Raw genomic sequence first — 25934 nt, forward strand, 5'->3', positions numbered from 1 at the left:
CAGCATCTCTAAAAACAAGACCAACCAATTTAAGTGCCCGAATGTGGTTTCAGTTTGAAATTGTCAGGCTTAATCTTTCCTCTTCTAAGGAGCAGAAGGTAAGAACAAAAACCAACACATTAAATAAAACCTTTAATGAATGTAACCTTCTGCGAAGGACAGGGTAAAACATGCTTCAGCCTTGCAATAAAATTATGCAGCTATGATCTCCTATTGCTGGTTTCAGTCTGATACAAAAGTAGAGAGACAAGATGGGGGTGAGGTAATATCTTATATTGGACCAGCTTCTGTTGGAGAGAGACAAGCTTTCAAGCTTGCACAGAGCTTCCTGAAGAAGAGTTCTGTGTAAGCTGGAAAACATCTCTCTCTCCCCAACAGAAGTTGGTCCAATAAAAGATATGACCTCACTCACCTTGTCTCTCTAATATCCTGGGATCAACACTGCTACAAGAATACTGCATACATCATAGAAAAGTAGGTGAGTATACCCTTGAGCTGGTAAAGGTCTATGTTGCATTGTTACATTGTCATAAGTGAAGAAGGTCTGGAGGGACGAATATATGGGCTCATCTTGCAGCACTATTTCCACCTATTTCTACCGGTTTACAACATTCTCCAGTAAAAGTGAATAGGCAGTAGCTCAAAGATGGTTTCAGAGGCCAACATGTTTTTGACCTCTTTGCTCAGTTTACCATCAACTGGAAATGGGATACATATGAGGCACTCAGACACCTGCCAATTGTTTCCAAGAAATAAGGACTCTGTCTTGATTCAAAAAAGCTTATCATACATGACCTATGACAGACTGAGTATGCACTGATTATCAAGGTTCAACCACAGTGAATTGAATGAAGTACCTATTAATCTGAGAAGGGTCTCTACATTAACAGCTTGATCCAACTCCCTTTGATGTGGATGAAAATATTTATATCAATGAAAGCTGGATCAGAACCTAACTTGCAGTGTTTTTCTACTGTTTGCTACTACTAATAAAATATGGTCAAGTACTAATAGATAAGATTTCAAAGTGATCCTAAATTACTGGAAGGCAATGCATGACCTCGATTAACTAAAATCACGAAATGTTGTGTACCACACTGAATGAATAAATTCTCAGGGAATCATCAGCCTTGCATTGGACAGATTGTGCTGTTTGTCAAACCTTATGCTTCTAATTCTGGAATTTCTCCAGTGACAAATTTTCATATAATAAAAACTATCCGCATAGCCTACTTGTCTACACAGGTCCAGTGAGCCATGCGCTTATTTGAACAATTTCTGAAACACAACAATCTCATTTCAATGTTTGTCCACAGTCAATAATGGTGAAAATAATCCATAAAAAACTACCATTTTGCATCAAAATACTTGAAGTAAAAAGGAGAGAGGGAAAAATCTACCAGTAGGCTTCTCAAACCCTTCCAATCAACTCATGTGAGGACCAGCCCAAGTTTTTTTGGGAGACAATTCCAGGGCATAGTAGGCCTTGGGTGCTCAGATACCATGTTACTGGGTAGTATAAATGCCCACATAGATCTTATCATTAGGGATTTATCTCCTGATATTCAGCCTAGATTTTCCTTGGCTCAAATTCACTTTATGACTTCTAGCTCTACCTCATATACCGTGATTACCCACTATACCATCAAAATAAATATTACAAACTTAGTAATTAGGGTGATGTGAAAGAGTTCCCATTTTTAATTTAATTCTTCTAGAAACACATAAATTACCAGACCAGAAGTCCATCTGGGAGATATTCAGATTTGGTATTTTAGTCTAGATAGCATGGCAAAATGGGGCCAAATTTTCAAAAAATGGGGTACCTAATTTACATATTGAAATACATGTACAAGCATAAAGAAGCAATTTTGTGCACAAAGTATATATTTGAGCCTCATGGCTAATTACAGCTGCACACACAATTAAGTTTTACATATGCAATTCCATAGTTTGCACATGTAAGTACCTCCGTATGTGCATAAAAATACTTCTATGTGCATGAATTAAGCACATATGTTTTAAAATGTGCCCTACTGTACAATAAAAGCTGAAATCTCTTATTTAAATACTTCATTTTTTATCTGGCTAGGGTGTTTGACCTATTGCATGGATGTGATACTGATTTTGATGTGACACACATATGGGGAAAATATCACTGTTAATGATATAGAGCTAAATATGTCATTACAGAACTTCTGCGCTTCAGCAGGCTTGGCACCCAACCTATTTGTGTTGGGGCATTTTCTTCTCTGAAACACTGCATAATTTTCAAGCTAACATCATCCAGTGTAGTGTATATGCGATCCAGTCTTCATTTTGTGGTTAGCCCCAACGACTCTACCATTTGAATTAAAGAACAACCCCCTTGCACTCACAGCCAAATTAGCTCAAATTGTAGAGCCCTGTGATTTTAGTGCTAAAAGTCAAATCTCCATCTCTGATAATGACCACCGCATCTGTATTGTTAATTATGAGAGCACAGGGCCTTTGCCATGGATCCATAAATCAGTCTTTTATAAAGAAGATCAATGGATTATTGAGGGTTGCAGTCAGAGGGGCAGTGGATGAGAGAAAATGGGAAGATAAAACTGGGATATACAGAGTGGTCACCACAAGTCAGTCAACCTTTACCACACTCAGGATTAGATAGTGTGATATTTCCTAATCTAAGCATAAGAAACTAGCATCTCTAATACCTCTGTGTGGTAACTGTAGGCAAATGTCTATTTAGTGAAAACCACTGTATGTCTCTTGGCCAGAAATCCTATTAGCATTATCTTAAATGGTAATAATGCCTATCAAATGTCAAGGGATCAAAACTGATTTATACAGAGGTTTATTTTCAAGATAGTAACATGCAGCCCCACAAAAGGTCTCAGCCAAGCTGCACTCTGGGAAGAAAATACAAGGTTTTGCCTAAAGACTATATTAGCAAATCATATCTGCAGATTTACTTGTTCTATTTCTATACATTATATTTGTTATAACCAAATTAATTTGAACAATAACCAGCAAATACTGAACATTTTAAAAAAAACAACCCATGTGCTTAATTCCATGCCCACGGCACTTTCTGTTTTATTCTTAACTTTAATTTAAATGTAACAAGGCAGAATACCAGTACAGTTCTTTCAGAGAAATGGCTGGATCTGGCTTCAGTGTGATTTGCCTGGAAGGGGAGATAAAGATGTGTTTAAAAGAAGAGGACGACGACAAACCAGAACAATACCAAAAAAATAAAATAAAACGATCAATTGGAATTGTTAGGCTTTCAATACCATTGCTTCATCAGAATCTAACATAGCATTTTCCCTCACAGCTATCAGATACCTTGCAGATACCTCATTTTTGGTTTCATTCTAACCCATACTACATCCTCTTAATCTCTGTAAAGGGTGATACTACATCACTCTACAGAGAAACCACATCAGCACTTGAAGTACAAGGAGTTTTTAGCAGTCTACCAATCCTTGGTTTGAATAACTAGTTGATTTTTCCCCCCTTCAACTTTCCTTTTCTCTTTCTGTTAAGCAACTTCTCCATTTATCACCAATCACAGCAATCGCTGTTCTTCTGTAATTTGGCATGCTTGATGTACATGCTTTATGTACCTCAAACTCCTGGGGTGGTAGAATACAATGACATGGAACTCCCTATTGCTGAATGCAAATAATCAATATTTTGATTGAGCTTCTGCGTACCAGAATTCTTTTGGTCTGAGTGACAATGAGCATGACTTCCCTCTTTCAATTGCAAGCCTGTTTATATTTCTACCTACCACTTTGTGAATCAGGCAACCGAAGATACCCACTGCAATTCCTCCAAACTGTCAGCTATTGCTGTGATTCCACCCAGCACCCCCTGTACAAGACAACAGATTAACCATTAGACTAGATATGTTGAAAATATACAGCTTCAACCTTTCCCCAGCTAGCTCAGAGCAATGTATAGATGATTATTTCAACCGTCAGCTGCCGCATAGACTTAAACCCCTGCACAATAACTCCTGGATTCATCTGCCCCTTGTCAAACTTGCACAGCTTTAGTTTGAGCGTACGTAGTGTGGCAGTTTCACTGCGGATCTAGAATAATCCAGACGGCTGCTGTCTCTTTGTTAACAGTAAGCTAAACTGATGAGTTTGTAATGTATTTCTTATCAAAGGTAGTTTCAAAAAAGAAAATGTACCCAATCAGTTTGGGTTGGAGTTTAACATACACTGAAACATGGTTTAATCAGAACATTTGTGTTATTTGTCTGGAAAATAAATCTTATTAAATCCCTTTAAAAATCATTTTATACCAATGAATTATTTATTTTATGAATTTATAATTATGGCTTGATTTTTTTCAGTAGCATATGCAATGAAATCATTGACTAGACTACAAGGCAATGGTGCCTAACTAGATACAAGAATATTAATTTCAGAAAACTGCAGAGCAGTATTTGTTTGGTGTCTGAAATGGTAATTCTGAATCAAAGGAAAGGATTGCAGACTTGTTGCCTACGTGCCTTCAAAATTCAAGGAGATGCATTTAATTTTTTGTTTGTTTGTGTAAAAGGAAACTGATATCACGCATATTGCTGCCAATATAAAAGCAGGTGAGGCTCAGTGGCAGTCAGTTTCAGTTTGTGCCATGTGCAAGAAGATAAGAAAACATAAAGATCCAAGAATGTCAGGCACGTAAGGGTTCTCTATGTTTTACAAATGGCTGGAAATACTGAATGCACTTTGAACCTTTGTATAAGGTATTCTCTATGAAACAACAAGACCCAAGGAGCCAGTCATTCGGGAGTTTTTTGGAGGCTTTTATCTTTTGACTAAAAGTATATAAAATTGATTGACCTCCAAATGAATCACTCCAATTTTTTTTTTTAAGCAGGCATCTGCTGTTTAAATTTTGTATTAACACTACAGTGGTCTTGCCTCTTCTAATTCTCACAGCATTAAAGTGATTGTATGAGAGCTAGATTTCTTTCTTCTTTTGTTTTTCTTTTTTTTTTCTTGAATGCTCTATATAAGCAGTTAACACAAGGTGCGAAATGCTGGTCGGTGGAATCCTGTTATGTATTATAGATGGCTGCTCTGATCTTCTATTAAACCAAGATAAAGTTAAAATATATGGGCTTTTAGGGTAAGGCAGGTACATACTTTGGCACAATGAATGACATGCTGCAAAGACACTTGGTTTAACCTTAGTCTTTTGATAAAAAGAAGGCCAGGCTGAGATTTTACACTGCATACAGCCTTTAAGATATTTCTTTAGGGGTACAGTAACCCTCTGAGGGAACTGTAGAGCTTTGATTTTTCCTTGCTTTTCCAGTTTAATCCAAGGGCAGCATGTTATCAGTGCTTTCCCACAGATACCTGTTGTTATCACTCCTACTCTCTATGACCATAATGTCAGCAAAGCAAAGTGAGGAACTAGGTTAAGGCTGTTCATATTAAAGCCCATGGAAATCACAGAAAAATTTTTTATTGACCTTAGTGGGCTTTAGATCTGGAGCATTAAGCTGTTCATATTTCATGCTTCAAGGAGCGAGCTGATGAAACGGGACAGGAAGAAAGCTTTACCTACATGAACAGCATTGCACAACTGCTTAGGTGCCTATATAGACTTTGGGTATAGGACAACGCCAGAGGAAGGACACCAGATTTGATGGGCCTGGTATGGCAAATGGTATGTTCTGACACGGTTACTGCATACAGCAGCACCATGTCGTACATCACTGTGCTCCCACACAGTGAAAAGTAAGAGCTAATTTGTGAAATCCATAATCAAATTTTAATTTATAGTCAGGTTTATTTATGGTTCTCCTGAACCTTGTACATATTTGTGGTTCAGATTTTAGTCCTCTCCCATTCATTTAGCTCCGTTTTTCAAATCCCCATTCCACATTGCCGTCTCAATTTACTATTCACTCTTTTTATTCAAGCCATTAAACAGTTACTGGCAAACTGCTGAATGAAAAGTTAAAAAAAACCCACCAGAAGATATTTTCCTCTTTCGATTTAACAGTCCACTTGACCTCTCCACACATCCTGGCTATATGAAGTATCACTGGGGTCTGAAAAAGGAGCTTTTATTCCAAGACTTTTAAGATAGGGATGGGGAAAGAAGGATTAGACAAGGGCCAAAGTTCCAGGGTTTAGAATAGAACTCCCTCAATGCCTACAGTTATTCTGTTCCAGGTCTACCTCCTTTGAGAGGACTAGTACAATGAAGAGAAGCACAGAAGGCACTGCAGCTAGATAATGCAGAAACACAAATTCTCCAATCAGATACGTTGGGAGTAAGTATCCGCTCAAGTAGATTTTACACACTGGTGTTGTATAGGGTCTTATTATCCTGGTACCTTAAATGATAGGAAGGAGCAAAAGTGAGAGAGAGAAATCTGCAAGTGGATCGCTCACAGCCTGACCTAGACAGCATCATGGGTTAGCCTTTCGATATGGGATGTTTGATGGTCTAATGGTTACAAGTTGGTGATCGGAAGTTGAGAGATCTGGGGTTTTAGTTGCAACTATAACACTGATTTATTATGAGAACTTGATCAGGTCCCATAGGCCCTGATGTGAGTGCTCAGCACAACTGAACATCTCCCACGGAAGTAAGTAATTTCTCTGTACCTCAATTTCCCTATATATAGTCATATTAATACCCCTCTTTGTGAAGTACCTTGAGATGAAATGCACTTGAAAAGAATGTGTAATAAGGATAAGTTGATACTGGTCAATTTCTTTGATGTACTGGATAAACAGAGGTTTCTTCTTAATATAAAACAATATAAATATGATTTTTTACTTCTGTGCTTTTCTTCTTGAATAAACATACAGTATCTAGAAAGGAAATTGCCATTCCTTTTTGAGTGGTTCCCCGACAGTTCCTTTAAGGTGAAACATATTAAGCCAAAAGCCATGTCTTTTTTGGGTCCCTTCTTAAGAGTAGTATCACAGGGCAAATTGTAGCGTTAAGCTTTTCCACACCCATAGTTCTGGGCTCGATGCATTGGTACAGATTGTCCTTGTCTTAATATGTTGTAAGCCAAAGCATAGCACTCTTTGACCTACTGCCTGAGAGAGGGTTTTGACACCAGTTACAGAGGACATGGAGGAAGAAGTAGCAGCATTAGAAAGAATAGACTACAATTATGTCATTTTGTCAAACTGTACTAGGAATCTGTCCTGTTGTTTTTGTGAACTACACACTAATGGAGGTTGCCCCTGTGTGGCTGAATACACTGCAGAGTGATCAATCACTGTTAAGAACAGTGCAGTTCCTACATGGTCTAAAACCAAACAAAGAGTAGCCTATATTTAAAATGAGTCTCCTAAGCCACACCCACAACAGAGCCTGTGGTGTAGTTAACTGTTTGCATGCTTCCAGCTGCATTAAAGTTCAGTGGGAAAAATATAATGTACTTGTATGCTGAGTACTATAGTAAAAATGAGAACAGGGCCCTTGGTGGTTGCTTTCCTCCTCTGGATTGAGAAATCTTGTGTTTATTGTGTATAGCACATTTGACAGGAAAGAAGGTTATGTAGTGCATAGGCAAGGGATTCTGCAATATTCACATCTTACTTCTTCATAGCAGAGTCCTATAAATCTAATCTAGACGCTGGATGAAATTGTTTCCTTTCTAAGAGCAATGGGAAGTGTAGATTTCACCCTAGAGAAACCTAATTAGAGTCATTACTTTGTTTTCCGGTGCCAAGTGCCAATTTTTATCTATTTTTTAAAATATACATTTCCAGTAAAATTCCAATCAATATCTTCTGGAATTTATAAACTGAGGAAATAACCTTTTCTTTACTCCAATTATTTCAGTCCTCATTTAAAGCATGCTTTAACATGTTTGTGCTGAGGGGGTTTTCCTTAACAAATTTAATGGATAAGTCCTATTAAACCATCTTACCATCTTCTTGCCAGTACAAGACCATTCAATATGGGAAGTTTCAAGAGAACTTAAGGGAATTATGGGTTTGTGCTCCTATGTCCCTTAGGCACTTATGAAAATTTCTCTATTTCTCAGGGCTTTGTCTAGTCTGTTTTCAAACATCTCTATTTAGAGAACCCTGCCTAGGTTCTTGCCTCAATGTTTCCCAGTGCCCCTTTCTGAGTCTCTGATTTTGCCTTTAACTTGTTTCCCACCCCAAATTTTTCCTTCCCCTTCTGCAGCTCCTTGTTGCCATACTGAAGGGCAGATAAATGTATACATCTTACAGAGACTCCCATGCTATGGTTCATATCAGCAACAAGAGCTAAGGAACGCTTCCTGACACTTCACTCTGACTTTCTCATTCGGATCCTGTTCTTATTCAAGTCAATGGAAAAACTCCCTTTGAGTGGAATAGGGCAAGATCAAACTCAATGACCCCAGGGCTCTCTCAGGCTGAGCTGCAACACTCTTTTGGGATGTAGGACTTAATAATTTTTTTCTTAATCATGTGTGGATAATATGTGTTTTTCATAAACATATATTAGCCAAGTGTAAGCTTCTGTACACATGTTTATATAATGCATATAGGCTTGTTGTTGTATGTACATATACATATATTGAATATATATTCAACTGGTGCATACTTTTATACAATTGCCAAGCAGCATCTGAAATATTAGAAATTGTTTTTCTCAAACAATTTTCTAAAAAAAAAACTTACAGGATCTTGGGTCCTTCTCAGTTGCTGTTTTATTTGTAAGCTAGCAGCCCCATCTGCTGGTTGTACTGAGTTTCAAGCCCCTCTGTGGTTTTACTCCCCAGCTATCCTGGGATCTATGCATAAATATATAGCGGTATTTCTCAGCTGCTGTTATACATAGAAATTTTATTATCAGAAGACAGATTTCTAGCACATTGGTTGCAGTTTAATAATACTCCATTACCTGAAGTATGGCTTTCATAAGCAGTGAATGTTAATTGTTGACAGACCAATTCTAATATGTAAAACACCATAAGTCATTGAGTAAACATCCAAATAAATCAAAAGGAATGATCATGTTGCATCAATAGCCTATTATATATGTTGACTTGATTGCTTACAGAAATAAAGTTAAATACAGTTGACGACATGAAGAAATCAGTAAAATATACCCCTAAGAAAGAGCACTCTCTTTATTAGTGATTCCAGTGATATATTTTACAGATCTCAGCATTATGAAGTTATGTTGTCTTCTAAACAAACACACCTAAAATAGAAGCGTCATTTAGTAAATTTACTAATATAATGAACACCCAAGAAACACATAACTAAGATTAAATCTATAAAATCATAGTAAAAAATGGCAATCAACAAAGTAGAGCTGGAACATAATTCACTGATATGGAGTATTAGAGAAGTTCTGTATGTCATTTTTAGGTAACCGATGGCAAAAGAGAGGAGGCAAAGTAACACAATAATAATAAGAAATGGATATGTGCTAGCTAACTCCGATTATAGCTGCAAAAGCAACTGCACAAAGAATTAATGCTAAAACATCCGCCAAAGCATACAGTAGTTCGGCTACAATTGATTGTTGCGGGGGAGCAAAGGCTCACAATTTCTTAAGAGTGGAAAATAAAGTGTAAGCTAAGAAATCTAGTGGTGATAACTAATGACAACATTACTTACAACGGTGATTTGATCTCTAACAGAAAAAGTACTCTAAAGGACGGATGTTTGTAGCAGGGATCATATTTTTCGTACAAAAACAAAATAGAATCAAGATGCCTCTGTGAAATAACAAATTACTGTTATACATTCCCACTGATTAGATCTCTAACAAAAATATTACACCGGTAACACTCTAGTACCTTCAGAGGGTAGGACCAGACTACTTAGTGTTGGTACATGAAGGAAATAGACGTCATTTCACATATATCTAATGGGAAGCTAACTATAATTTTATAATATGGAGACCATATCTCTATATGGCTAACAGCAAAAAACAATATAATACTGAAACCACTGCCAAAGTACAATGTTAGAATGGATTATTATTTTTCTTTTGTTATTGCAGTTATGCAAGGAACTCAAACCTGCTTATTTGACACTGGCCATGGGCATGAGTGGGACTATCTGGCCAAGTCACATCTCTTCAAAAGGAGCAGATTCAGGAAGGAAAGTTCATTAAAGATGTGTGTTACATGGAACAGAGTTTGTTTTCATTAATCAGGTTGGGGTGAGAGTTTGGCCAAGAGCATCAGGAAGTGAAGGAGACAAGGTGGTAGTATGGCCAAGCTGAAAACAAGGCACTGAAAGAGCGGAAGAGGAAAAGGGCTTGGGGTGGGGGTGGAACTGTGGCAGGGCTCAGGATTGCCATGGAACTGAATTAGCAGCTCAGGCTGTCTAGACAGAGCCTAAGAGAACACTTCAGTTCTCAGTATTACAGCTGCTGGAAAAGGCCCATATGGTCTGTAAGCACTGAGAGTTAGGTATCTACGTATTCAAAATTAGAAACACTCATTTTCAGAGCAGGCAGCACAAGATGGGGAAAAGACGACTGACCAAACCAACACAACAGAAGTCTATGAGGAAACCCTATAAGATCTTTGGCCATTACATAGGTCCTGATCTTGCTCCCACTGAAGTGAATGGGAATTTTCCTACTGATTTCAGCGGGATCAGGAGGCCAACAGAGTCAAGAGGGAGCAGTAGCTGTTTCCAACACAAAGACAGGGACTATGCTAGCTTTAATGAGATTTGTGGGTAGGGTTTCTCCCTAAAAGTAAACTATAGCAAATGCAAACGCCATAGGATGCCAATAGGTTTAGAGTGTTGCTGCCTGATTTTTTGAGAGTGAGATTCCAAAAGCATCCAGAAATCCAACTCTCAAGGGACACTGACAGCTGTCAAGGAAGACATCTTCCAAGAGCAAGTTGCTTGGCGTTCTAGCTCTGAGGTATTTATTTGCTCCTGTTAGATGAGGTGGAAGAGGGAAGACCAAAGAATCATGTGCTGAAGATGGATAAAAACTACTTTGTAGACGTATCGACTTTATAATTCCTTGTGGGCAGAACCTTAAGGATATCAATATTCTGTAAGGGATATGTGGGACCTTGGAGCAGGCTGCATAAGCCTAAAGCTTCTGCTTATGCATTTCCTCAAGAAATGCCTATGACTAGAGATGTATTGACTCAAAACCAGCTGCTGACCTATTTGGGAGGAGGAGAGTGCTCAGTACAACCGTGGATGAGTGAACTGCAGTATCAAAAGGAATCAAGCCATCAATCAAAATAAGCTTCAGATCTTGATCTGGTCCTAGAGATGGAAACACTAGAAATCCAGAATCCAAAGACTGAACATTTAATCTTCACGCCATTGGAAGAGAATGTGTTTGGGATTACAACCGGAAAAGTCATGATAGTACCACCTAGCAAGACAAATCGGAAGGTATAATACCACTATAATGAGAGAATGACTCGATATGCTGATTATCTACACCACAGGCAGGGATCCGCAACCCTAGCAAAGGTGACAATTTGTCACCATGCTATCCAGGATAGAAATAGGTATGCTTCATCTCTTCAGTGATGGTTCTGCTGGACAGGAAAGCCAAAATGCAGGGGGAGAAGAAGAGGGCAGTATGGGCTGGTGATAACTGGAAGCACTCAAGGAGTAAAAAGAATTGAGTACCAAAGAAGAAACTGCAGTAAAGACCATGGGGTCGGGGAGGGAGCTCTTATGTAAGAATTAAAATGATAGTTCCTTTTTAAGGAAAGCAACAAATTTATGTTTAGCCCAGCTAAGGGAGTACTAAGGATTGCAGGTGTATTTTGGATCAGGGACAGTAAAACATGGATGCACTGGACTGATAAACACATCAAAAACATGCTGAAGGGGCCAGTGCCAGTTAGTCATAAAAATAACAGTATTTCATCATATAGAATGTCACAGTGATAGCAGGTAAAGAAATATGGAATCATATAAGACCAAGCAAATCCCTTTTAGACCTTGGGCTTGATTCACCTTTGCCCTCCAAGTTTTGTAGTCATTTACACCAGTTCAAAGCAGTGTAAGTGGTTTGCCAGACAAAGTGCAGGGCAATGGTGAATTGCCAGGAAGGATATTGCAGAGTAGATGTGATTAGACTATTCTATTCTATGTACGTTCTTATACTGCACTTATCACCTTTGTATCTGAGCAACCTTTCAGTGGGGGCATTTAGCAAAGTGACTAATAAGTGACATGTGGTTTGTTCCTCATCCTGTCTCCAGAGAGAGATACTACTTACAACTGAATGAAGGAAACAATAAGGCATACCCTGTTACCAGAGCCAGAAGTACTACTGACTAGAGTTGTGCAAAGTATTTGTAATTAAATGCCTAAAATTTAAAGATTACATATTTTCAAAGAAACTCTTTCTTTGGCATGCAAATATTTGGAGCCAAATGGGCCCATTTTCAAGGGCCAGTTTTTGAGCAAAATCAGGCCTTTTAAAAAGCAAAAATAGGTTCACATTTGCGCAGAGCTGGCTTTTGCATAAAAAAAATCAAGCAAAAATTCATGTTTCAGTGCAACAGTAACTAGTCAGTTTAAATAACAAATCATTTGAAATCACATAATAGGATGAACAATTCTGTGTGGAATACTCAAAAACATCCTGCACCCAAAAATATACAATCAAATAAAATGTGGATTTAGCACAAGTCTGCTCTTTGTGAATAGTGAAAACTTGTTGATTCGCTCTTTGTTCACAGTCAAAGTGAGAAGACATTGAGAGCAGGGCCAGACAAAGATAGCATTTGATACCAAAGAGGCAATCTTTGGATTTTATAATACAGAAGGTATTTTGCTAGCAGATATTAAAGTAAATGTGTACACAGTACATAAGTTCCTGTAAAACATTGTTAATAGTCAGTTCCTTAATTGTAAGCTTCTCAGGGCAGGGATATACCTTCTTTTGTTCAGAGATTTTGGTTGGATAGTTTTTACTAAGAAAAATTGATAGAAGAATGGATACAACACCAATTCCACTAGCTTGTGTAAACTCCACAGTTATTACAAGGCCCTTTGAAGATTCTGGGAATTATTTCACACATTTCAAAATACTAACTGGATGTGGAAGCCAGCAAAGTACAGCCTGCTCTGCACTGATGTGCATCTCACCCCACCGCTCTGCCCTCTGAGCATGTCAGTTTATTCTTTGTATGCCAAACGAGAGCAATTGACACTTTTTACCCCTTCCACCAATATTCTCACCAATTCACATCGAATGAGCCCCATCTCTCTCTCTCACTCACACATGAGAACATCAGGAATCGTTCCCATGGTATTACACCAGTGTCAATAAAAACAATTAGGGGAGAAATAAATTTACCGGTAAGGTATAGGTTTGTGGGAGTGAATCTGAATGTTACTTACAGATAGGAGGGAACCATCCTTTATAATGTAGCAGTGCATTTATTCTTTGATAGAAGAATCTTAGTTTTAGTAGCCCATGAGGATTTACCAGCTAAGCTAATATTTTACTTGATTTCTAAGTTGTGATTCACGTCACAGCTACTATCATTATCAAAAGTCTGAGGAAGACGTCTCCTCAAATACATACAATTTAAGGAAGAGGCTAATTATAAAAGGAACTGAGAGCAGAAATAAATGACAAATGCTAATCTGTTCTGTAAATGGTTTGCTAAAAACAGTGCAAGACCAATGATCTCGTGGTACATTAACAGGAGATAACTTTCGCTTCTGGTTGCCATTGTTTTCTCTAGTAGCATAGCTACCGTAATGCAAAATGCCTCTCCATATCGTACCAACTATGTTAGACAACACACATCACCACTGGAGTTTAGAGAATAAAGATAATGCCACGCACATTGCAATGCAAATGGTGATACATTTAATGCAAACAAAATCTTTTGGACAAGAACAAACAAAGGAAATTGCATGACAAAGCTCAGAAAAGCTATAAGGTTTTCTAAGATTTCTGGTGGCAGTTCTTTCACAGGAAAGATGTTCTGTATTTCAATTAGAGTTCAAAAGAGACTAAAAACTACAGATGATTTTTTAACTATTTTCTTCAGAGATCTATACTTTTAATTCCAGTGCTGATATGCGTTTGACGCAGTCAGTACGATACAAAGAGGCATTTTGCATTATCAATACTAAATACATTAGCAAATACATGCATGTTTGTTTATTATTCTGATTTAGATGGCTTTCCTTATAGTTTGTTATACTGCACCATATTCCATTCTGTACTGGATTTTGACCACAATGCATTGCACTTCAAGCACAATTTGGAAGACTCAGGGCCAAGAGATGTGTTTTCCTATATATTTGATTGAAAACATTCTGAATCTATGCAAATACATTATTTAAATCTTTCCTAAGAGTAGGAAAATACTCAACCGATGACAGCTGCATCATGTGGCAAAGTATTATAATATATTAGGAATGCAGTCATTATAGATTAAATGTTCAATTGGATTTGAAGACAATTTGAAAGGAGGGCAAGAACAGACTATAAAGTGTCTCTGTGACCAGCGTAAGGTTTTATGGAATAGTTTTCCACAGATTTTGGTCCAATATTAACCTAAGACCATGCCCAATCACATCACAACAAATTAGTTTCAGACACAAAATGGTAATCAAGTTGGGCGCCTATCCTGAAAGTGGAACTAAGAACTTCCCAGTATTGATGTGCTTCTCAATCCTGCAGCTGTTTCTAAAAGCTTCCTCCCAAAGGCACATTTAGAACTAAATTAAATGCAACTTTGACTTAATTAACGTTTTAAATGATAATGAATACAGTGTGGATTCAGATGAGACATTTACATTGTGTTGTAAAACTGATAAAAATTTAATAACTCTTTGTTAATAAGTTATGTCTCTTTAGACCCATAAAGCCTAAGGCATTCAACGCTCTAGTCTAGGGTCTAAGCTAGGTTCCTAATGCAGGTGGAACAAGGAGGCAGAAGACTGACTTGACATTTGCTCTAAGCCTGCTCTGGATCAAGCCTCTGCTTGTTCATAAGTACTTTATTTTATATAGTAAAGGTCAGATTTTAGGCTCAAGGCAGGGCTATGACAGAAATGCTCAAGTGGAAACCAAGCTGGCCCTGGCATCTGTCGCTTGAGATAGCTCAGAAGCAGGAGAGACGGAGAGCTAACTGGCTAGCATCTGTCCTACACCAAGGAGGTAACAGGAAGAATCTGCTGCCTGGTGGTAAGAAACTGTCAGGGTGAGTTTCATGACAACCAGCCACACTCAGGAAATAAAAATGCAAACATAATTTCCATGTCACCTTGCATAAGGTCCTCTGCTAAACTCACTCCACAGGATGCAGACAGCATCTTTCCTAGCTTGTCCCCATCAAGGCAAGCCCCTCACTAGTCACTTCTCTGTGACCCTGGTAAGAAACACTACCCAATGGAAAGGCCTAAAGGAATTTAAAAAGACTTCTTGGTCTCTTTTTCCCCCTCTCAAGTCTTCGAAAAAAGATTTGCTGCTAAACTTAGCAGTGCCTGAGTCTTGTGTTGAAGCTACTGTATGTATTTTTTTGCTGCACAGACATCATGAGTCAGGCAGAGCACCCTCACACCAGCCCACTGGTAAACACTGCACCACAAAACTCATTTGAAAAGGCATCTGCTTCATTATTCATATATTCTGGTCATGTAGAACAACTAGTCAGGTTGTCTTGCTTTTAGTATTCTACTGGTTGACAAGGAACAGCTGGGTTGTTGTTTTTTTCTGCTCCTGCATTTCTATAAATCACTATTAATCTATATCCTCATATTATCCCCAAATGAACGGAAAGCCAAATCATTTAGCATTGCACAGGTTTAAATTTAAATATGCACCTATAAAAAGGATTCGTTTTCCATCTTTATGAGAATCCAACACTGATTGTGTACTGGAAGTCAGATATTTGAAAAATATTGTTTCATCTTACTTTAGACTAATTACAATAGAAAAAAGTAACGAGTAATATGTAAACTGTTGGATAATATCCTTCACACAGAGATGGATGAGAGCAAAGTGTGGTGAGAGAGCTAAACTCTGTTGCTAAACTTTAGAGACAGCACGCTATATGATTTTAAACTTCTAATTCTTATTTATCTGAACATATGCACCACGTGCGTGCACACACACACACACACACTGCACATAGTGTGCAAGGAACAAAGATCACACTGGTCCAAGGTTTAGTTCATACAGTATATATCCAAGATTGGTCCAGGGATGAGAAAACACTGCTAGACTGAGGGATCAATGATAATTTTAAGGTCAGCTAACCCATGAGCTAGAAATGAATGCTCTAGGCCACACAAATGCTGAACTTCTTGTACATGTGCATCAACAGACTCGCTCACATGCACTCTTTCACATCCCTCTTTCAAACATGCACACATATGGACAGAAACTATTTGCTCTTAAAAGAGGAACAAAAACTTCAGAGCAGCAGTGTCTTCTCCCTTTTGCACTCACTCTCTCTCATAAACAAATCCACACAATATAGAGTATACAGGGCTGGAATTATTTTCCCTTCTGATCACTGATACTAAATAATTCTTTACAACCACTGGTTTTGTCTGAAAGCATTCACACTGCTCTGCCTAAGCATTTCTAACCTTGAGAAAGCAGGCCCTACATAATCACTTCATTCTGAGCACCATCCTGCTTTTACTTCCTACTTTAATTCTGGTATGACTTTTGTATTGAATATCTCATATCTCCAAAACATTTCAGACTATGTAGTTTCAAGATTTTAGCTCCAGCTTTTGTTTTCAGTGCCACTAAAATCTTGTGAATGAAGAGGGACAGAAGATGGCAGACTGATTGATATGATTCTAAAGTTCAAAGCCTCGTCATCATCGCAGAGTTAGATACACTTTCAGGAACAGTATACCATTCCAAGCACTGGACCAGTGACCAGAAAGAAAATATTTCAATGTCTGTATGTACCTCTAGCTATATATTAGGAAGTTAGTGAGGGAGGAAATATACTGAGGCAGTGGTGAGAGGATTACTCATCAGCAGTAAGTGCAAATGTCTAGCATCTGACAGAGGTGCAGACAACTCGGCTGAGAACTGGTTTAGAGAAATCATTGTTCCAACATTCAGCTCTGGAATGATGGTTAAAACTCTATCAATCGGGGAAGCTGCAGGCAGTACTGCCTGACAGCTTACAAAAATGTACAAATCACTCCCCCCCACCCCCAAAACAACAACAACAAATAAGCTTAAGCATAAAATCAAGGAGTAATTATGGGGTTCTTCTTTGTCTGAAAAATACATCTCATGGAAACTGGTTCTGTGGTTTGAGAGAACTCCAGGGGCCTGGGACTACTATCAAGAATGCCCTGCCTCCAGCACCTACCAACTCAGATGCCACAGTGAGGAGCATAGTATAAGAACCTACATAGAACAGAACAGCCCTGGGACCTACCTAAGTATTTTCCCTGTGTGTCATTTCTTTCCATTGTCTTGTTTTGCATACTTAAAAGGGCATTTAGGAGACATCAGCTTTGTTGACAGTAGCTTAGTCTGTGCATAGAGCTAATGAAAATAAATTGGTTTTATTATCCAGTAGCACTAAAGATTACATTTAAGATGCTGTTCTGTATGGTGCCTTGATTTTTATTGTGCTGGACTTTTTAGCATATCTATGTTATTTAATATTGATTATTTCCTTGGTAAAATTGAATGCTTATTATAACATACATAAGTATGTTTTAAAATTATTTCTAGGATTTTTGAAGAAGATGTATACAATCCTGTAGATTTATCTAGGAGAAACATCACACACATTTTGGTCCTCAGTTACACAAGAGTAGATCCAAAATAACTCTGTCAATTTCAATAGTAACTGAAGGAAAAATTTGTCCCACTGGAGAAAGGAATAATTTTTTTGGAAATAGCTTTATGTAAGTCAATTTCCTCCCCACAGAGTGGTTCACTGGGTTACTTCACAAATGTTGGATGTTCATGACAAACACTGCATGATTTGTCTTCTCTCTGGGTTTGAATTAATAAGCTTTTTATTGTGTCACTATGCCCTCATTTTAATTGTCCTTTTATATTAGTCTCATTAAAGGAATGTCAGGATAGAACAGGCTAACACTAACATTCTCCAACACAGAAAGGTTGGGTCATTTCATAAAACTGAGTTAGAAAAACATACCCATCTTATCATAATCACTTACTTAACACCTAACAAGCATATCCTGGGGGATCTAAAACAAATCCATCTTTCCTCCTTCAACAGATCCCATCAATTTTCCCCCTCAACCTCTCCTTTCCCAATACACTGATGGCATACAGTCTGCTTTTTGTGCAACACAGAGAGGAGACAGCATGAGCAAAGAGGGGGTCACTGGGCCATGTGGAGGGGAAAGGCGTCTATGGGGTAACAATAATAATAGTACTAGTATCCCCAACAGCACATACACCTCTATCCCTTCTGTGGCTGTAGTGAAGCGCACACAGCTGGAGAAGGAGTTTGGAGAACAGCATAGTATCCGGCATATTCCCCTTCAGAACAGTGTAAGTTACATGAAATCTGGATCACAAGTTACGGCTAGCTTGAGCAGCACTAACTCCTCAAACCATAGCTTTTCCATGCTACAGAGGGGCTATACATTAGTATCTAGCAAGGGAATCCATTGCCATTATAGAATGAAATAACCATGCTACCTCTGTAGCATGCTCCATGTCACAGCAAGCACAGGCCAGCATGGCTCCTAGCCCTCCACGAGAGCAGGTATTTCTGTCCTTAAGCTGTTTTATGGGTGAAATGGCAGCAGACAAGGAACTGTGGATTTTAGGCATCAAGTCCCACCTTTTAACATGGAAAGCAGACAGCAGCTGCTCCCATGCAATGATATGTGCACTCATTTAGAAGTCACTGAATCATTAACATTCCAAATAAGAGGAACAAAAAACTATGCCTCCTTCTTACTGCCCGCAGCTTTTAATCTAACCAGTCAGTTAGGAACCTAGGATTTCAAAGTTTAATCAGTTTGGTAAACCTAGGCAAAGACATGCATCTTCTAACTATAACCCACTGGTCAATACGTGTTTGTCTTTGTGCCTGATCCACAGAAGGTGTTAATCTGTTACAACCCCAGTTACAGAGCCTGGCTCTTTAGTTCAAGATGCCGAGACCCATGCTTTTCTCTGTAGGTCCCCAATCCATGAGGGTGGCCAAGATTGCCGCCATCACACAAATATTTCTAAACATAGCCAGGTGCATGCTGAAGTGTATTTCCTGAGGAAGGGAATTACACAGATATCGACCCACTTCCATGAATGCCCTTCCTTGAGCACCTGCAAGCCTAGATACCATGAAGATGGGCACGGTAAAATAACCTACATAGATTAGAGCAGAGCAGTAAACCTTTACTCTTGGACCATCAATTTCTGAGGAATATCAGTCATACTGTGATTTGGAGGTAGTGAGGTGGTTCTTAAGTTAACCTGTGCCTCTTCCATTTAGGACTTTGTACATAGTAACTAATTCTGTGAACATCACCATGCAGTTGCCGCAGTCTGTTAAGCACAGGTCTCATGTGGTCTTGTTCCATCAAAGAAGTGGCTTCTTCCTTTTGAATTAGCCCAGGTTTCCAGGTACCACTCTTCACCTCAGTGTTGCTGCATCTTCAAAGCAAGACTTGGAAGCAACACTGAATTGCTGTGTATTGTGTCTACCTACAAAATGCAGTTAAAACACAAAAACAAAAAACTGCTGCTCACATTTCCTACATTTCCAAAAAACACCTCTTTTCTTTTGGACGGTTGCCACCAATGCCAAAGAGATGTTGGTGCATTTATAGCTAATCAAAATGTGATTTTCATAAACTGAAAGTTCAGTAAAATTCAATCTAGTAAATAAACAGAGAAATAATCTCTTTCACTTACAGTGCAACATATACTGTAAACTCCACTTCCTCTACAAGGGCATACAATTAGCACACAAAAATCCCATGTACATCACTGAATATGTAACTTGATACAGCCATAAGCTTCTACTTAGCACCAGATCCCTATAAACACCGTTAATTCTTATAATCGTTATTCACTGTTTGAAGACACGACAGACAATGGTCTCTGATTTTATTTACCTTGAAAATGGAAAGCCTGCTTTTATAATAAAGTACAAATAAAATAAAATAAAATTAAAATTAAAATGAAAAACACATTAAGCAATCTTAGAAGCACACCAGCTCAACTGGGGAAACCATGACCAAAGCAAGCCCTGTAATAGTATAATGACCTTTAATGAGTGTCTTGGGAAACAATACAGTTCTAGCATAAAAGACAAAGGGCAAAACTCATCATGGCTCCACTGACACTAATTCAAAATGATTTTCTGAACAACTAAAGAATGTAAGAGAGGTAATCTGATCTACCAATCTGACCTCACTTTGATTCCAGGGCCCTGCTGCTGCCATTTCTAATTGTCAAACACTCTAAATTTCACATCTGCTCATATTTAATGAAAAGCCGACTCTCACCACCATTCTTTGAGTTAACTAGCTCTGTCAAGATGGGCATCATCCGACCCCTCTGCACAGCAAAGAAAACATGGTGATTTCTATTGAAGCCCTGCCAGTGGAATTTAGTCTGTGTGTGAGTGTGTATATATATATAAAAAAGGCCTATGCTGGTTTGTTAAGGGCTTGAATTGATATTGATTTTTCTTACTTATTATTAATGGTCAAAGGTGAGTGGTCTCACATGGGGAAGAATGAGATCTCTTGATTTGACGGAGTGACGACGGGGCGGGGGGAAAGGCCGATGAAACAGAGGATGCTAAAAATCCCTAGAGCTGTCAATATCCCTTAGATTCAGAATGCAACATGGGTCTAACATGTTTCCAAAAGCGCTATTGAGGGCAATGATTTCATACACAGGATGTTTTTGGTTGAATAGGCAATGAAATCAAAACCAGAGTTTTTCCCCTCTACAGCCTTAAGTGAAGTGAAAAGCTACACTAACTCTTCAAATTAGGGTTTCTCTTTGCTTGCCAGATGATACTAATGGTAGAAATGTCACCCATTTGTAGGGGACATATTCATTTAGTGCTGTCTGTTTGCTGTTAACAGCAGTACCAGGACTCAACCACATAATCTCTTTTCACGAGACTGCATTAATGTAAAAAATATTGCGGGCTGTGTTGCAGAGACTAGGAGATTATATAAGTAAATGTGTCTGCAGTAACTCTCAGTACTGGAAGATTCTCATTCACTGTTCTAAGCACAGGGAAGTTAGTTTTACTGTACACCATAGTGACACAGGGCTCAATACAGGGTGCAACCTCTTAATATAGAGCAAAGGAGTTACTAGTGGAAATTGTCACCCGTTGGACATGAGGCATTAGAGATGACTAACTGGAAAAGAAAGACAACAGCTATGCTGCATACGCCTTATGGCAGTATGTAGAGTACATACAGGTCACATCCCCCCAGCATGCATATAAATAGCAATATAGATGGTGAGACACTGCTTGGGCGAGTTGAGTAAAGACACGCCTAAAGCCTTAGGGTATACACCCTACACAGCTCTCTACATGCCCAAGCAGCACCTCCCCCATCTATACTGCTATTTGAGCAGTGTAGTGTCCCGCTGCCTCCCTATTGCTCAAGTCTTTCCCCACTGCAGGGAAAGACTCTAGCAGTGGAGAAGAGCTCCAGCAGTACCCCACTGCCAGAGCCTTTCCCTGCCACAGGGAGCTGCTGGAGCCTTTCTCTGCTGCCTCTCCCCTGCCAGAGCCTTTCACTGACATGTCTAGCTACACACTGCAGTGTGGACACAGCCTCTGTTTCACTGCGGCATGTAGCCTACATATGGCTGCCAGCGGTGTGCAGAATAGACATAGCCTCAGAGTGCTTATACCTACACACTGGTACACAGAGAGGGTTTGCATCACCAAGAAACCCCACTAGATAAAGCTTCAAATGACAAGGCTTTTATGTTTCTGTGCCAGGAATCTGTGTCTCTGGATCAATGGATCACAGACCAAAATAGCTGGATCCAAGACATTCCACAGGTGTGACTAAACACTGTATTTATGTTGTATCAAAAAGCTACTGGATGCAACATCCACTAATCCCATTGTACTCAGCACTCGGTGGAGTTCCTGTGTGCCATGCCATACATATCAGGTGATTGCTCTTCCTGATCAAAACTATATCTTTCCTACCAGATCACTCTGATTTTGCCCATCCATTTTGATAGGGAGAAGGAAAACAATCCCTGCCTGAGACATAGTTTTGCCTATTATGGATACTTGAACAGGGTGGCAGTTATTGTCATTAATAATCTTCCTCAACCGCTGACAATCACTGAAGGAACAGGTATGCTTAGGCGCCCAATAATGTAGTTAACAGTCACTTGCATTGCTCTTCCTTCTTTGCTCTATGTCTTCAGAAGAGCATTTGTGGTTTGTTCATGACAGGTGCTAATCACTGTCACCTGCTAGAGGTACATTTTTAAACAGTGACACGCTCCTCCTCTATTCAGGGGTACTTTGCGATGGACTACATCACAGGAGCTTGCATCAGGGTAGACTCATTAAAGAGCAGCTTATGATGAAATAGCTCTACACTGGGTACATTCAACTCTACTAAGCCTTCTGGGGTGTTCGTCTTGAATGAGGACTTCCTTCCTTACGGCAAATGAAGGGTTACAAAGAGCAAGGCTAATGGAAAAAAGAAAAACAACAACCACCCCAACTTCAGCTACAAATTGTATCCTCTATAGGAGACTTCCACTGCTTACTGTATGCCATTCAACCACACTGCTATCATAACTGCCCACTGAATTAATAGTTTTTTTTTTTTACCAGTTTGTAGTCACAGATTTAGACAGACTCTCCCCCCGCCCCCGAACCATTAATTAGGCATTTACTTTACTGTTTAATTAATGACAATTTATACTGTATGCATGAAATAAAAACAAAAACATCACCAAGCTGCACTATTAAGATCCCACATGCTGCCGCAAAGACGCACTATTTAAGAAGCACATTAAGCAAATTAATGAATAAAATTAAATGTTGCTATTAAAAAACCCCAAACCACATCATACATAAATATAGAGCTATATTAAAACTCATTCTGAAAAAAAGCATCAGCCCCGTAAAACTCACAGAACTACAATGTACGACACAAGACAGGGATGGTACCACAGACACCACAGACATGGAACAGCATGTGTTGGTGTTAAAACTTACAGGCACGTAAACTGGTGGAGCAATCATTAACAGAGACAGAAGAAAGTGGGAAGGCTCTCTCAAGGGTGTCCATGTTACTATGTACACTGCCTGACATGCAAGAGCAGTCACGCTCAGAGCGTCCGCAATCAAAACAACATGCCAGTTTCATTCTCTTGTAGATGGACATCTTGGCTATAACCATATGTTGGATGGGAGGAGAGGAAGAGCAGCAGGTTAATGGCAAGGTTATATATATATAACAAGGCAGCTGGAAGGTAACTTAAGGGATTTAGTACAGGCCTTAGTTTATGTTTAACAGTCTTGACCCAGGAAAAAAATGCAACGTGATTACTGATAACAGTTTGGCTGCACATCAAAAGTAGGGAAAAGATCAATTACTCTTTATATTCTCCCTAAGTCTTATAGGGTGACCGTAGACATAAGGAAGAATTGCTAATTACAATCAGATTTTTGGATTAAAAAAAGAACAAAAGTAAAAACAGAAAATCCTAAGAACATTTTTTTCCTCTGGCACAATTAACACTGCTGGGCCAAAAAGAGAGAGAAAAATTTAAAGATGTTAATCAATCATATAATTTGGACCTACATTGCTTGTGGCAAACATCAAAGTTATTTTTAAAAAACAGACAGAGAGGCTCTCAAAAGTGCTAATAATTTCTCAGTATTAAACAGTGCCTGAGAAGTTTCTTCATTGCGTTAAATTACATGTTGTTGGAGAGTTACAAGATGTCTTCACAAAACTTCCTGAAAGATTTAGTGACTTTACATTATGCTTTCAGGAACTGAAATTGACTCTCGACAGAATACCAAAATCTGTCCACATGAAAGATTCAGCTAATACTGGCAAATGTGCTTGACATTAAAGTCAATTCACAAATAAGGCATCACCAAAAGCACACAGAACATTGGTCCATTGGAACATGCTGAACCAATCATCGGCATATTTTCTGCTCCAAGTGGAACTGTGATTGAACATCACAACTGTCTTCAGATATCAAGCCAGAAAGCAAATAAATAAATGCTTACTTAGAAACCAACTCAAAAAGATGTGCTAGCAGCAGCAAAATCCATTTGTATCTTTTAAGCAGGGCAACGGACCCAAAAGAGTGATGCTATCTTTGTGATGTATTTGCTATAAACGTAACATGTTTAATTTAAAAATTACTCAAAAGTATCAATGCCCAATTTTACCTTATCCACAATTTGGATCTGAAGATGAAAATAAATGCCATTTGAAAATAGTTTCAGATGTTGCACTGAACAGTCATTGTTGGTAATGCCTTAGCATGAACTAGCTTAGTAATACTGCCACTTAAACAGAACATTGACAGCCAAAAGCAAAACCTTCAAATATAAAAGTAGTCAAAAAGGTATCGTTTCTTTGGCCTGTACCTCCCATTAGGAAGTCTTTTTTATGTGACAATGGTGGTGTTATGTAAATTATTTCCCCTCAGTTTTGCCATTTTTGAATGCTACAGTCACCAGGAAAGAGGGATTTATCTCTCTCAAATGGGTCAAGTCCTGTTCTAAGACCTTTGTGACTTGCCATACAGTATATTTGTCAAGCAAGGGTAACGTTATGATTGTGGAAAACAGGCATTGAGGGAGATGAATGAGTGATCTCTTCAGCAGTGACTCCATTCCTCTAAAACGTTAATTGCATTTCTAGTTACATGTTCTTTTAGCATCTTAGTCAAGTTATCTTGCAGCTGTTCTGAAAGTCATCATGCAGCATCAGGCCCGTTCAGTGCATGGTACATCATTCCTCAGAGCTTGGCTTTTAGTATAAAGGGTTCCACTGCAGCTTTTGATCCACACAAATTTAGACAATACAGAAAATTCAAAACAGCATTTGGTTCATCCATATTTCCCTCTCCTAATTCTCCCCAGCATGTACTTTTAAAACTAAAAGTTGGGGACAAAGCAGGGGAGACATTTGTTCATAATCTGATTAGATGTTTCTGTTACATCACTTTTTATTTTATTATTTTGTTTTTCACTCTAACACCATGTGGAGTTCCATAGAAAAAAGATAAAGGGTACTTGTCAGAAACACACTAGTACTAGGTGAGGAAAAAAGGAAGACTCGTTTTGGGTTTAAAATACAGCTGTTTTGAAGGATTTTTTCTAATCAAATGCTGTAGCGAAACACAGTATCTGACAATTCTGTAATACTATGTTGTTGGTTAGTAACAGTCCCTGGTTTTCAGTTACTTATAGCCATATTTTGTCAACAGAAAATAATAAACTATGACATTTATTAAAATAAAAAAAAATCATTGTTAAGGGCAGGGAAAGATGGGAAGGAAAACTTTTGGAATCATTTTAATCAGACTTAAACCAACGATATGGACAATTTAAATCCTTCTATTCAATAAGGGAAAGTTTGTCAGGTACATCGTAAAACCCACACCTTTCAGGGACTGTTTTTAACTATTATTATTGGTTGTTCTGGAGACCATGCATAATTTTTTGATATTTCACATTGTTAACATGCAAGAAACAGGCTTTAACCTGGCAATAAATGTAACAAAAAAGACTTGCTATAAGGGTTTAAACCAGTATATAAGCAATCACATATTAAAGCAATACATTTTGTAAAGAAAACATGCTGTAATTCTTCATTCCTGTTACACAGTCATTTTACATTCATACCAAATACAATATTGAAATAAATTTAAATTAAAACATGGAATATTAGTAAGGATGATTAGTGAGAAGATCAAAGACAAGACAAAAATGATTAAAGATGGTTCAGCCACACACA

The 25934-nt window shown here is 38.4% G+C and overlaps 1 protein-coding gene across 10 annotated transcripts in view; it reads right to left on the bottom strand.

Moving 5' to 3' along the window:
* KCNMA1 (potassium calcium-activated channel subfamily M alpha 1) overlaps positions 1–25934 on the bottom strand; it is an 844585-nt gene that overhangs the window by 100445 nt on the left and 718206 nt on the right. For 3 of the 10 annotated variants that reach the window (XM_074958649.1, XM_074958647.1, XM_074958657.1), the window contains one exon: positions 23165–23338. The exons of the other annotated variants lie outside the window; for them this stretch is intronic. In XM_074958649.1, coding sequence (XP_074814750.1) covers positions 23165–23338 — 174 coding nt within the window. The remainder of the gene's footprint in view (positions 1–23164; positions 23339–25934) is intronic. 10 annotated transcript variants of the gene reach the window in all.

This window comes from Natator depressus, chromosome 7 (assembly GCF_965152275.1).
Source record: "Natator depressus isolate rNatDep1 chromosome 7, rNatDep2.hap1, whole genome shotgun sequence".
NCBI classification, from domain to species: Eukaryota; Metazoa; Chordata; order Testudines; family Cheloniidae; genus Natator; species Natator depressus.